The 13,616-nt window shown below is 35.0% G+C and overlaps 1 protein-coding gene and 1 pseudogene across 1 annotated transcript; both read left to right on the forward strand.

Moving 5' to 3' along the window:
* The first annotated feature begins 915 nt into the window (after positions 1-915).
* Positions 916-3,884, forward strand: LOC120271459 (annotated as a pseudogene).
* Positions 3,885-5,716: 1,832 nt separating this feature from the next.
* LOC120272321 lies at positions 5,717-12,367 on the forward strand. Its single transcript, XM_039279130.1, has 12 exons — positions 5,717-6,356; positions 8,032-8,148; positions 8,259-8,442; positions 8,667-8,833; positions 8,988-9,162; positions 9,414-9,475; positions 9,566-9,647; positions 10,992-11,049; positions 11,146-11,270; positions 11,346-11,438; positions 11,545-11,615; positions 11,896-12,367. Exons 1-12 carry the CDS (start codon positions 5,914-5,916, stop codon positions 12,020-12,022), a joined length of 1,704 nt encoding a protein of 567 aa, XP_039135064.1. The 5' UTR covers positions 5,717-5,913; the 3' UTR covers positions 12,023-12,367.
* The last annotated feature ends 1,249 nt before the right edge of the window (positions 12,368-13,616 follow it).

Below are 13,616 nucleotides of genomic sequence, written 5' to 3' on the forward strand. Positions count from 1 at the left end.
GTATATTTTACTAATTTTTTAATATTAAAACAAAAAAAAACTATCCTAAAATAAACATGATTGAATAGATTTTTGTTAGATGTTTTAATGCATGTTTCATAATTATCAATTTATATTATTATTCGTTATAATTTTTGGGAAATTATATTATATATTATGTTTTTTATAATTTTACCTTATTGAGAAATTATTGATAGTCCATTGGTAACTCACCAAAAATTGCAAAAATTGCAAAAACTCAAAACTTTCCTTCCCAGTATTGTTTATAAACACTGTTTATATAGCAAATTATAAGGTTATAATCACTAATATAACATTTTGGATAAATTTATTAAGATTTTTATTTGCCCTATGTTAGTTTGCCTTTATAGTAAATTTTTAAAAGATTATTAAATTAATCTAACTAGTAAACTTTTTTGTACCTGCTCGTTCTTATCATGTTGTGTGGCATTTATCATGGTGTGTAGCACATCTTTGTAAATATATATATATATATATAAATAAATAAATAAAAAATCTGCCTCATTGTTGTTGTTGTTGGTTTTAGTTTTATTTAATTTTTATTTGTAATCATCAACGAACAACGTAAGTTGAATATCATATGGTTTATTTATTTCATTAATAAAAAATTAATATTTAAATGCTTCTTTTGCAAATGACGGTTTAAAAAACCATCCTACTAATAATGATCATAATGAACGGGTTTATGATATTATAATTTAATATACAGCTCCAATAATTTAAAACAGGTCATTAAATTAAGATTAATCCCTACATTGATTATGGACCCCCCAAAAAAAAAAAAACTATTCTAGGGGCCAATTATAAATTCCAGGGGTCTAAACTCAAAAAACAAGACACTATGGGCCACAATTGAGCCCACTGGGCCTTAACCCGCCTAAAACCCAAAACCCTAAAACAAACCCTAATCCCAGAACCACCTTCTCGCCGACCAACAATGGCGATCGTCTCCTCTCCTCTCCGCCACTTCCTCCGCCGCCTCTCCTCCACCACCGCCACCGCCGCCGCCACGACCACCACCACCTCCTCCCTTCCCATTGACGTCTCCACCATCCGCAACCTCGCCAAGTCCAGCCGCCACGCCGAGATCGCCGCACTTCTGAAGCCCCATTCTCGCACCGTCCCCACCGTGAACTCCATCCTCTCCGCTCTCAATCGCTCGAAATCCCCTTCCCTCGTCCCTCCTCTCTTCTCGTCCCTCTTCCCCGCCCTCTCCCTCACCCCCGATCACGTCTCCTACGGCATTCTCATCAAATCCCACTGCCTCCTCCGCCGCGCCTCCTCCCACGCCCTCCCCCTCCTCCACGAACTCCGCTCCAAGAATCTCCACATCACTCCCGTCATCCTCACCACCATCCTCGATTCTCTTTACAAGGAAGGCAAGCCCGATCAAGCCGAGAAGATCTGGCAAGAGATGAAATCCAACGCCGCCCTTGATCTCCCCGCTTACAACGTGCGCATTATGCACTACGCTTTCACTGGCCGTCCCAAGGATATCCTCAACTTGATCGAAGAGATGGAAGCTGTTGGCTTGAAGCCGGACATTATCACCTTTAACTATCTTATGACTTGTTACTGCAACAATGGGAGGTTGGAGGATGCCAAGAAAGGTTTACAGAGAGCTTGGAGCTAGAGGCTGTGAGCCAAATGCGGTGACTTTCAATAACTTTGTGCATTTGTTGTGCAAGAATGGGGATTTTGCCGCTGCGGCGGAGGTTTCTATGGATGGGATGAAGAGGAACAAAGTCCCTGATTTTGGGACGACGAAGATGTTGGTGGAGGGGTTGTTGAGGGGGAGCAAGGTGCGGGCGGCCAAGCGGGTGGTGAGTAAAGTGAGGAATAAGTTTCCGGCTAAGTTTGAGGGAGGGTGGAAGGAGCTGGGGAGAGAGGTTGGATTGAAGGTGGATGATGGAGCTGCTAAACTTGCGGCTTGAGTGGCAAAGTTCATCCCTTTCTTAGATGATCTTGATGGCATTTGTTTCTCAGAGTGGATTGATCATATGAAATTTTACTTCATGGGGAGGTATGGATTTTTCATCAAGCTGAAAACTTGCCGGTTTTTGGTGATGTTTTGCCATGTTAGTTCAGTAAATATTGTTGGCTTGAATGCTGAATGGTGGTCTGCTCTCTTGGTTCAATAAGAACAAAGTCTGAATTTCTCTGCCTGCACTGTGGTGTAATATTTTCTGTTCTTTTAGTATTGCTAGGCTAAATGAAGATTACCATTAATGTATGACTTTGTTCTTTGACATGTTAAGTTTGTGATTCGATCTCTATGATAGTTGATAGTTTTCCTGCCTTTGATGCATGTTGTTGCTTGTCTGCTTGAGAAATTCACCAGGTTGATGCATAATTGTAATTCATTTCAGAAATAAAATTTGTTGCGTTCTTGCACCATGTAATGAGTGTAGCTTTTGGATATGTTTATTATGTTCCCCTTGAGTGATCTCTTACAGCAAAGTCCAGATGTTTCACTGTCCACTATCATCTGGCATATCACATATTGGAAGGGGAGGGAGGAATAAAGTTTTTTTTTCTTTTCTAAACCTATGTAATCAATCTGAACTCTACTGGAAAATGGTTCTTTTGTTCAGAAATACAATGTTTCAAATGTTTATGGAAATTATTGCTCCCATTTGACTATTTAATTAAAATCCCCTAAGGTCCACTGACTCTTAAATAGAAGGCCGGCCATTTTAGGAAAAAGGAAAAATTAATAATACTCTTTTTAAAAAACAGTAATCCATGCTCTATGATGTAAAAACAAGATTGCTTGCAATTTATTGAATGCTAGAGTATATGTATGCTCTAAGTAAGGACATTAATGTTAGGAATAATGCTCAAACACAATGCAGGAACTTCAGTTGTTTCTCTGCCTACTTTCTGAAAATAAGCAACAAATGGTGTCAGTTGCATTATGGACAATAAGTGGAACTTCAGCTTGTGGACATAACCAGCTTTGCTCTGAGAACCACAACTAGGTTATGATCTCCATAAATTTCTACCATAATAACATAAAATCTTTAGTATTGTCTGAGCTTATCAGTAAAAACCAACCAAAATTAACTAATGAATTTGAGAGATAAACCCTGTCAAATAAAGCTCCTCTTGGTTCACTCAAGTGTTGTCAAACATCCATTACTCAAGTTTCTTGACTGGGAACCTGCCTGTTGAAAACCACATGGCAAGTAATCTAATGTATTTTGATGCTTTCACATAGACTCTGACCAGTTATCTAATAGTCTTTTCTATATGGACTGTTAAACATTGAGATAATTAATATCAATTTGATCTAATCTTTTGAATTTGCTGGCTATCACATGAATTGAATTAGGGAATCTCAATCCCAACCAGAAAGAAAGAAAGAATAGAAATGCTCAGGAACAAGATCATGTTTAAGGTTTTCTTTAAGGCAAAATTTGAGGCAATCAGATTATTCTATAGTTTAAGGTACTGTTTGATTGGTGCAATACACTACTAAGGACACTTATTGATGGGTATAACCTTTATCCCATGATAGATGTCTAAAGTTTCTTAGATCCTCCTTGTCTGGTGAGATCTCTATCAACTAGTACAGCTTGTGTTTTTGCAGGAGAGTCAGGAGACCATTTTAGAGACACAGAAGACTCCCTTGCATGAATGCCTTGTCCTTTGTTCCTCCCTCTCTCAGAACACTCCATGGAAACATACACTACATTGATGGAGCATGTTCTCTTTGTGCTGATTGTTTCAGGCAGTGCAGGATTCCTGTGAGGCTGTGGTTTTCTTTTTTTCTCTGATGTTTGGAGACAAATTGGTCAGTTCTTCAAATCATTCATTATTCCAAAGGTTCAGTGTTAATTTTGGTCCCTCACTTGATGATGTGGCCCTGATTTATCTACATTAATCAGAATAATAATAATAATTATTATTATTATTTGTGATTAACAAATAGCTTTTTTTTTTTAAGTTAAAGTATTCACAAAAAAACCTCATGATTTTGATATTAATATTTTGATATTAAACGGGGAGTATATGGTATATAATAAATAAGTTATATGGTAGGTTTGGAATCTTATTCTTTTTCCCTTAATGGGATAAATTTCTTATTTATTTATTTGGTTTATTTAGTATTAATTTAGTTGATAGAAAAGTTTTTTCTTAATTTAGTATACAAGAGACGAATAAGGGTGTCTATTCTTTTCAGTGAAATCTTTGTTAATTATCATGTATAACTAAAGATACCTCAAATCAAATGAAGAATATTATACTTAGCTAAAGATATCAAATATCCTTAGCTTTTTAAAAGACTTGATTTTATATATATATATATATATATATGTATTTGTAAAATCAAGTATATTACAATAAAAAAATAAGACAAAAAAATAACAAATAAAAAAGAAAATTAAAATTTCCCACTATATCATTTTCTTGGAAATCACACTCACGGTATTTGATCAAATTGATAATTTTATTTTCAATTCTTTTTCTTTATTGTGTCCTATTTTTATAAAAGTCCAAAAAAGTACTACATTTTGCTGTGAAAAATTTAAAGCAAAGTTCAAAGTACTGACACACGCAGGTATTGAAGAATGTCAGAGCTATATACACTTGAGTTCATAAGATTTTTTTTTTTAAAAAAAGGAAGCATTATTTAGTTTTATGATTCATTTTTGCAGCCACGAAATTTAAAACAAGATTATGTACATAAACGAAACATATAATGCTATACTCCCACAAAACAGAAAAATTTGTACCAATAAAGCTATAATTTCTTATATATATATATATATATATATATATGTATATGTAGAGTAAAGTTTGTGAAAAATAGCGACAAGTGCATGTCTCTGTAGTAGATGAGTGAAGCCATATAAGCTGCTACATCATCCGTGAGTTAATTTCTTCAATAAAGATTCAAGCTCTCATCATCCGTACATTACACGAGAGATTTATTTTTTGTATCATTAACCACTTAAATCAAGTGACTTTGACATGTTAAATTAATCTCTCAACACACCACTCATGCTTTTCATTATGCATGAATTAAGGTTTAAACCCGCCTTCTTGATAGAATATAAATACCCTACTCAGAAACCGACATCAATTTTTATATTTAAATGTTTTTAAAAACATATTTGCTATATTTATATCATTCTCTAGCTCTCGAGATAAAAAAATTAATTATATATTACTTATTTTAGACGCATAAAATATATATATATATATAAAAGTTTTTTTTTTTCAAAACCAACCTGAAATTTTTCAAATTTGCAAAAGAAAACATATAATACTTTTCTGAAAATTCTGTTTTACAATAAAATCTTTGTTAGTTACAAACACAACCGATGATCAAATCATACATTAATTTCAATTATATTTTTTGAAATATCCAAATAATTCTAAACATAGAATAAACGTAGACAAATAATAACAATAAGCAAATAATTGACTTACTCTTACAAAGTCAGTAGGAGAAATTTTATTTTCTTAATTAGAACCATTATTTCTCAGAGCAAAATGCAGCAATTCTCAGATAAAATAAATTACAAAAATAAAAAAAGGGCTTTTTATGAAAACATAACAATACCGTGCCAAGACTAGTTTGTGATTTCATCAATACCAAGGGACTTTAAAGCAAATATAAATTAAAAATAAATAAAGGGCTTTTATGCAAACATGCTACTCCTTTCCTTCTCCTTCGGTAACGCATGTAGTTCGCATCACTCTGGAGAAACAAAAAAGCGAAAAAAAAAAAATTAGAAAGACTTCAAATCGCGAGCTGCGGCGAAACCCTAGAAAATGCTCGCCGTCTTCAATGGCGATCGATCACCCAAAGCTTAATCCTTGCCCTAACCCTAACCCTAACCCTAATCGATTTCAACCCTTACTGTAACCGCAGGATGACAGATGAACGGCTCCCGGCCGCCGATGTCAGCTCCGATGCCGCCTTCCTCGAACGCCGTGGCTTCTCCTGCTGTTCGGTCTCTTGCGACGCCTCTCCAGTCGCACCACCCCTCTCCTCTATCCCTTGGCCTCATCCCTCTTCCCCCTCCCCGTCCGCCGCCACCGCCGCTGGATGTTGTATCCACTGAGCACTCCCCTGTTGCTAGGGTTCGCCTGGGGGATATCATGCCCTACGATGGGGCGCCTGATGGTGTCTATGTGAGAGCCGTGGAGGCGCTGTCGGGGTCGCTGATGAGGCACAACGCGGCGGTGATCGAGCTGAGTGGTGAGGACTCTGTTGTTGTGAGGTGCGCTCTGGAGTCGGCGAAGATGTACTTCAAGGCAAGGGGGCAGTGTGGCAGCTGGGGGAAGCCAGGCCGGCTGGTCTACGCTTTCCGTGCCGGAAGGTATGAAATTTTCTCAAAGTTCGTCTTTTTTTAAAATTTTTTTAATAATGCTTATTTTTCTCCAAATTATCGTTTGATTTTGATCTGAATGGTTGTATAAGCATCTACAAAGTTTCTGGTAGACTACCCCGTTGACTCACGCTTAAAATGGAAAATTGTAAGAATTGCATAATTTTTGTTTATAAGGAAAGAGGATCACTTTGTACAAATCTGAGTTGATGAAACACTATCTTTTATCTTTAGCCCTGGGTAGTTACTCGATTAGAAATCTTTATAAATAACTTGATTTGAAGGAAGCAAACAAGTGGCTGAAAACCATGTTCATCATGCCATTCACTGCTAGAGACAGCAGGGAATCAGTTTTAGTATTTACAAGCCTTTCATGCTTAGGTAAGGCAAGGGATCACTTATTAGCACCATGCAAATATATTATGAATATTTGGAAATGATTTATATACAAGCTACATAACCAGTGGTTCACAACCAATTTGTATACTACCTTTCTGAGGGGTTTTGTTTCTAAAAGTCATTCAAAGATTCAGGATTTTGATAAAACTATGCATTGAATGGATGGTTTCGGGAAAAAAAGGACAATAGGGCTTCTCATGAAAAATCAGATAAGCATGATATTCACCTTCACCTGATTTATTTAACGGTTAGCTTTGGAGTATGAATTATGCAGTCAATGATATGCAACATTTGCTTGCTATTTTATTAATTGGGATACAATCAAGCCACACCTTTTTTTCCCCTCACAAACTTCTCTTTAATTGAGTAACGGAGGCATTTAAGATGGAACTTGTGGAGATGAATGCATCACTTATTATTTGTTTAAAATGTTGTTGGATTGGTGAGGATGGTTAAGCTTGCAGATTGCCTGAATCAAATATATATATATATATATGTATATATGTATGTATGTATGTATATTTGGTCGTCAGAATAATTTGTGATGATGACTATACAGTGAAGTAATTTGAAGTGCATAATATCCCAGTAACATTTTCTAACCTGTCAGTTGTATTAATTAGATTTGTCTAGCGGAACAAACTACGAAGTACCATTTTACTTAATGAAATTTTGTAAATTCACTAAATGACCGGGGCGTTGGTGAAACAAATGGAAAGATGTTTTTGACTACGCATATAACACCTAAGTTAGCAAGGAAACAGAGGCATCATTGAGAGTTGGATATTGGTTTATGGTTGACAAAAAAATTCAGTGTATACAATCAAATTTTTGTGTTTTACTGCTGAATCAATGTTGAAGTTGGCTTTGAATCAAGCTAGCAGTAGAGGATTCATTTCGTTTCCTTGGGAGTGGATCAAAAGTTCCATGCTCACTACCTTTCTTTTCAATAGATTCTTATATTATATCAAGTGTTTAAGAGGATTATGTCACGGAAAGTATTCAAGAATATATATGTACTTAATTTTACTGAAGCTAGTATTTTTTTTTGTTGAAATGGAATATGTGAGTTGTGTTGGGTCCCCAAATTATTTTGGATGTAAAATTTGTGCGATAATTTTTTTTAGTTTGGTACACTATTGATATAAAGGTTCTCCCTCTCCAAAGTAGTGTCTGACAAAGAATTTGAGGTTCTGTTTTAATGTTGTTAACCAGTAACAAATAACAATCACATGGAATAATCATTTCTACTTTCAATTGACATCAGGCTATCAGAAGATGGGGACTTGTCACCTCCATGCATAAATGATGCCTTCAAATGTTTGGGCAAGGCTTCTCGTGCTGCATTATGTGCAATAGCAAAGCACCTTCGTCTACGTTGCGAGTAAGACTTCTGTTTATATGCACTCTTTGTCCTTTAATTTTAATTTCAATATCTATAAAATAAGTCCATCTTGTAATGCCTTTTGTCCTATAACTTATAATTTTTGGCAGCTCTTTCAACCATCTGCTTGATGACACACCATTGCCAGCTAATGAGGCCTCCTCATCAGTGTTGGTTGCAGCCTATTCTCAAGCCTCACTACAGAATGGCAAGGGATCTTCAGGTGGCAAATATGCCAATGAAGTTGAAAAGGGATTGTTGACTTTGATTGCTTCGGATAGCCCTGCTATTCAGGTACTTCATTTCCTTTTTTTAATGTTTCAAAGCATCTTGAAATTTGTTTTATAGTCTTTGTTACATGTTTCAGATTCTAGAATGTGCTCCTCATGATCTCTGTTTCATTAACTATTTTCTTCAGAAAGATTTATGGTTGGTGGGGGTTGTTGTTCTCTATGGTTATTGTTTTGCCATCACCACATATGATCCTTAAATCATTTTCTCCAGCTCTTCTTTGATAGGTTTATGATCCGAATGGCCGTTGGTATCTAGCAGATAGTGACTTGGGCCCTGGTGATTTATTATTGCTTACAGGGAAAGCACTCAGTCATGCTACGGCTGGCCTTCGCCCTGCTGCTTCATTCAGGACAGCTTATGAAAACTGCCCAGGAATTATTAATGGTGGAAGGTTTGTATAGAACCTCAGTAAACTGTTCTGTTTGACCTGAATTATCCATTATTTGTAATGGATCATGGTTGTGATATGCCTACCTGGACCTGTTGTTTTTTTTTTCTGTTTGCAAGTTTGTTACAGTTTCCTGATCAATAGTTTCTGTTTCTAGGGCTTCATTGACATTTAGACTCATGCCACAAAGCAATGCTGTCTTGGACTGTTCTCCAATTGCAGCTGCTGGCCATGTAATTCCTCAAAGTTATCAGCCAATATCTGTAAGCCGGTTTATGGATGATTTATCTGCTGACGAAGATGTTATGGGAAGCCTTCCAGATAAAACTTATGTATGCTACGGTTTTAATTGTTGCACATTGAAATTTCAATTGTTCTGTATTTCTTATATTTCCAAGTGCCATTACAGTTTCAGCAAGCTATTTCGTTTTCTTCTTTTTCATGTTTTTGGTTGCACCAAGTTTTACTTTGTTTTCTGTTTAGCTTTTCCTTCAGGCGAAGGAAGCAGCTCATGTCTGTTTCTAAGGCAAACTCTTTCTCTTTATCCTTGTTCTCATCTTTTTGTTTTGATCTCTAATTGTAGGAAACTCGAAATAATGCCCATCCAGAACCATCACTAAGAAGTGTCCTGTCTGATCCCTTATCGTGAGTTTTGGTTACTTGTGAATATTTAAATGTTGTATGACCTTGTTCCGCTTTTTCCTTTTTTAAATTACCTGATTATTTGTCTTCCAGTGGGGCATTTCTTGAAGATGCTGTGGTTGTGTCCTGTGGACATTCCTTTGGTGGAAACATGCTGAAGAAGGTCCTTGAGATGGTGAGTTTTGATTCTCCTAATTATCATCACTAATTGTTTTCTGTGATATTTGTTTGATAGCCCTATAAAAATTCAATATGCAATGAATAAAATATGATAATTATAACAAATGCAAGTAAAATTGCTTAAATTTCCTCACTTTTTTTTTTTTCATTTTTATAATTTTTTTTCTATTTTTTTTGCAAAATATTTTACAAAATTTTAAAATAAAAGCAGAAAATTTATTTGTTATAGAATTGGATGTTATATGCATTGCTGTGGTAATTAAATAATTTTCCTTTATTGTCAAGTATTTAAATAGTTTTAAAAAATAAAATATGATCTGTATGTATCCCCATAAGTTAGTATGGGATACATATAAATATTGTTTTTATATTATATAATTTATACACTATGTAAATATGCATAGAATCTGTTTAAACGTTAATTTTAAAAGATATATAGCCCTAATCGATATATATTTGAATATATGGTGTTGGTTATGATAAGATTTATAAAAGTAAAGTATCTATTTGGCAAAATGGAAAACATTTTATTTGCATTCTCTAAAAACAGGAAGAAAAACATTTTGTTTTTCTAAAAATTATTTTTTAAAAATGCACACGCAGGAATTTTTTTCATTTTAACTGAAAAGGGAAAACATGTGTAACATGATGTATTTCTGTTCTGGGTTTGGGGTTTTAGTAGAGATCAATTCCCACATGCTAAGTAGCTTCTTGGTTTCAAGCTTGAAGATTAACTTAGATTGTGGGTTTTTTTATTACTCACATTTCACACTTCACATAACACATGCTGATTCCCGATTGTTAACTGGGGAATAACTTTAAATTATTGGTGGTTATTTGATAATTTTATTTGAGCATCCGATAATCCATTGGTTGGTTACTTCAACTGATTAGGTTGATGGTAGACTCCATCCTTCAAAAAAAAAAAAGGCATTGGTTCATTTCTACTTTTGCTGGGAATTTCTGCTATAATTTAGTTTCATGGGAAGAAACCATGTTTTGTTTGATGAGAACACGTTCATTTACTTATTATCTTCTTGATAGTGTTCCTTTCATTATTTGCATAAGTTTCGGTAGGCTCTTGTTTATCTTGCTAATTCAAGCAACTGAGTTCCCTCTTTCTCAAATGCAAAGCTAAAACTTTACAGAAATGGTTCACTTGTAACTAAGTTAGGATTTTGGATTTGTAGTTGCTACATGCCATATGGACAAGCTGAAAGTTATGCATTCAAATAGTCAAATTTGCAGTGCCTTTTCACTAATTTATTTTCTCGATGAAATACCTAGATACAAAACAGGACCATAATTTCTATTTATCCTTTTGAGCTTTTCCTTGCAGGCTAGATGTACTCTCTGCAATGCAGATATTGAAACTGGGTCCCTAATCCCTAACCTTGGTATGCATATTTTCGAATTGTTCTTGTTTGCTACACATGCACACATTTACACTTCTTTCTGATGTCTCACCCATTGAATTTTTTTCCCCCTCATAGCTTTAAGAGCTGCAGCCACAGCAGTGAAGCATGAGGATGACAAAAGATTATTCCATAATGCTGCTTTACGTAAACGACGAAAGGAAGTAGGAGATCACATTGATGCATTTAAAAGACTTAGCAAGGTATCATTTGATTAGCTCATACTTGTGCGGTTATTATCTTGTTTCCAATTTCTCACTTAAATAGCCTTCTGTCAGGAAAATGGGGAGATGACTACAGATGGTGATTGCCTCAGGCAACAAAAAGGGGTTCAGTATCCTTTTGCTGTCAATGAGAAAGTGTTGATTAAGGTGATCAATATTTATCTTGATACAAGACTCTCATATGATTTTCTGTTTGCGACTATGCTTCAACAATGTCAAAATAGAACGAAATATAACCGCACTGAACACACAGGGAAACAGGAGGACCCCTGATAAATTTGTAGGAAGGGAAGCAATGATCACCTCCCAGTGCTTGAACGGATGGTATGGTTTTGTTTATTCTGGTGATTTATTTGTGCTTTCAATTCCTGGTTTCTTATATTTACTCCTTAAGCTCCGCATCATAATGATATCAGCCACTGAATACTTTTGTTCTATTAAAAGGTGTGGTTTGATTGAGGGGAACCATAAACCATTAATAAGGATAAGCAAGGGAAGGAAACCATTTACTGAAGTTTTGCACCCATTTACTTTTCTGCATTCTATTTAAATCAAAGAATTCATCTAATTCTAGATTATTTAGCATCAGACAACTTGATTTCAGGTACCTGCTAAAAATCCTTGACAGTGGAGAAAGTGTTCGCTTGCAGTACCGATCCCTTCAGAAACTCTCAAATTCTCAGACCAATGACAGAATACAACCACAACAATTGCTTCAGAGCAGCAGCTGAGATGAGGATAGATCTTTTGCTTGCAGGTCCTTGTGATTTTGTTTTTGTTTCTTTGCATACGTGCAGATCTATTCAAAGGTCATTTGCAAGATTACCTACAGACAAAACCCACCACCCTCCTACCTACTCAAATCTCATGAGAAAGTAGTGTATTCCATGGTTAAAAAGAAAAAAAGAAAGAAAGAAAGAAAGAAAGAAATTACTGTGTCTGTTATATCTCAGTGGTTTTAGTGTTTACAAAAGCTTCTGTTTCTTTGGCTTGTGTTGTATCATGTAATTCACAGATCATAGACCAAATTTAGTGATGGACAAGGTCTTGTTCAATAGAGAAACTTTTTGTAGTGAGTTATGAGTTGTGTTGGTCCAACCATTTGTCATAATGCAGTTATGTTTGTTGGCCTTTTAGTGTTATTGTGGGTAAATTTTTCAAGTGAGTACTTAAGTTTGGCCTTATATCAGTTTGAGCACTAATTTTCAATTTGTATCAAAATGAGCATAAAGTTTTAATTTTGTTTCTCCGGCGAGGCAATTGGGGGATTCTGGTTATCATAGATTGACGTGAAAGCCGTAAATATGATATGGACACCCAGGAACCAACTCAGCACATGTCCACATCATCATCCCTTTCCTTCCTCCCCTTCCTTATCTTCATCCCTTTCCAGCTTGGTTGATTATGTGGATAGTTGCTGACTTGGTTCCAAGGTGTCTACATCATATTTCCAGCTCACATCACTCGATTATAACCAAAAATCCTCCGATTGCCCGCCGAGAAACAAAAATTAAAAGCTTTACGCTCGTTTTCGATCTGAAATCTGAAAGTTAGCTCAAACTGATATAAAGCCAAACTACAGTGCTTCGATGGAAAAAAATTTACCCGTGTTATTGTTTGTCAGACGCATGGTTGGTACTGAATAAGAGCTATGCGTTTTGTTTAATCAAGTGACGTTTATTGTAGGAGTAATTAGGTTAACTGAAACAATTATTTTTTAAAAAAAATAAATACTTTTTGCATGCCCCTTCAAGGAAATTTTCCACCGAATCAGCAGCTTTGGTTTTTGTTATTTAAGTGATTGTCTGAATTTTTTTAAATTTTAATTTTTTACAGGGGAAAAAATTTTAAGTTTTGAAAGCTCCAGTTTGATTTTCTTTTAAGTAAAAAATCAATATCTTATAAAACTAGAAGAGGAGAAGGTTGATTTATTTATTTATTTATTTTTTTACATACTTAACAATTGGTTGATATAATGCCTTACATAAATTAAATTTTTACATAAAAATTATAAAAACAGAAAAAAATAATAAAATTTATAAAAGTAGGGTCAATTATTCAAACTCAATTGTGTCTCCAATCATATGTTCAGAATTTCAAACCGTGTTCAACTGTTTCAAACCATACTCAACTGCAGATCAAGAAGTTTATTGATTGTCGGGTTTTTATTTGAACTTTTCATAAATAATGAGACCAATCACATGTTCAGAATTTCAAACCGTGCTCAACTGCAAATTAAGAGATTTATTGATTTTTGGATTTTTATTTGAAATTTTCATAAATAGTGAGAGTTTGAACCATAGGTAAGATTATAGTTTTAAGAGT

This window comes from Dioscorea cayenensis, chromosome 11 (assembly GCF_009730915.1).
Source record: "Dioscorea cayenensis subsp. rotundata cultivar TDr96_F1 chromosome 11, TDr96_F1_v2_PseudoChromosome.rev07_lg8_w22 25.fasta, whole genome shotgun sequence".
Classification (NCBI taxonomy): Eukaryota; Viridiplantae; Streptophyta; class Magnoliopsida; order Dioscoreales; family Dioscoreaceae; genus Dioscorea; species Dioscorea cayenensis.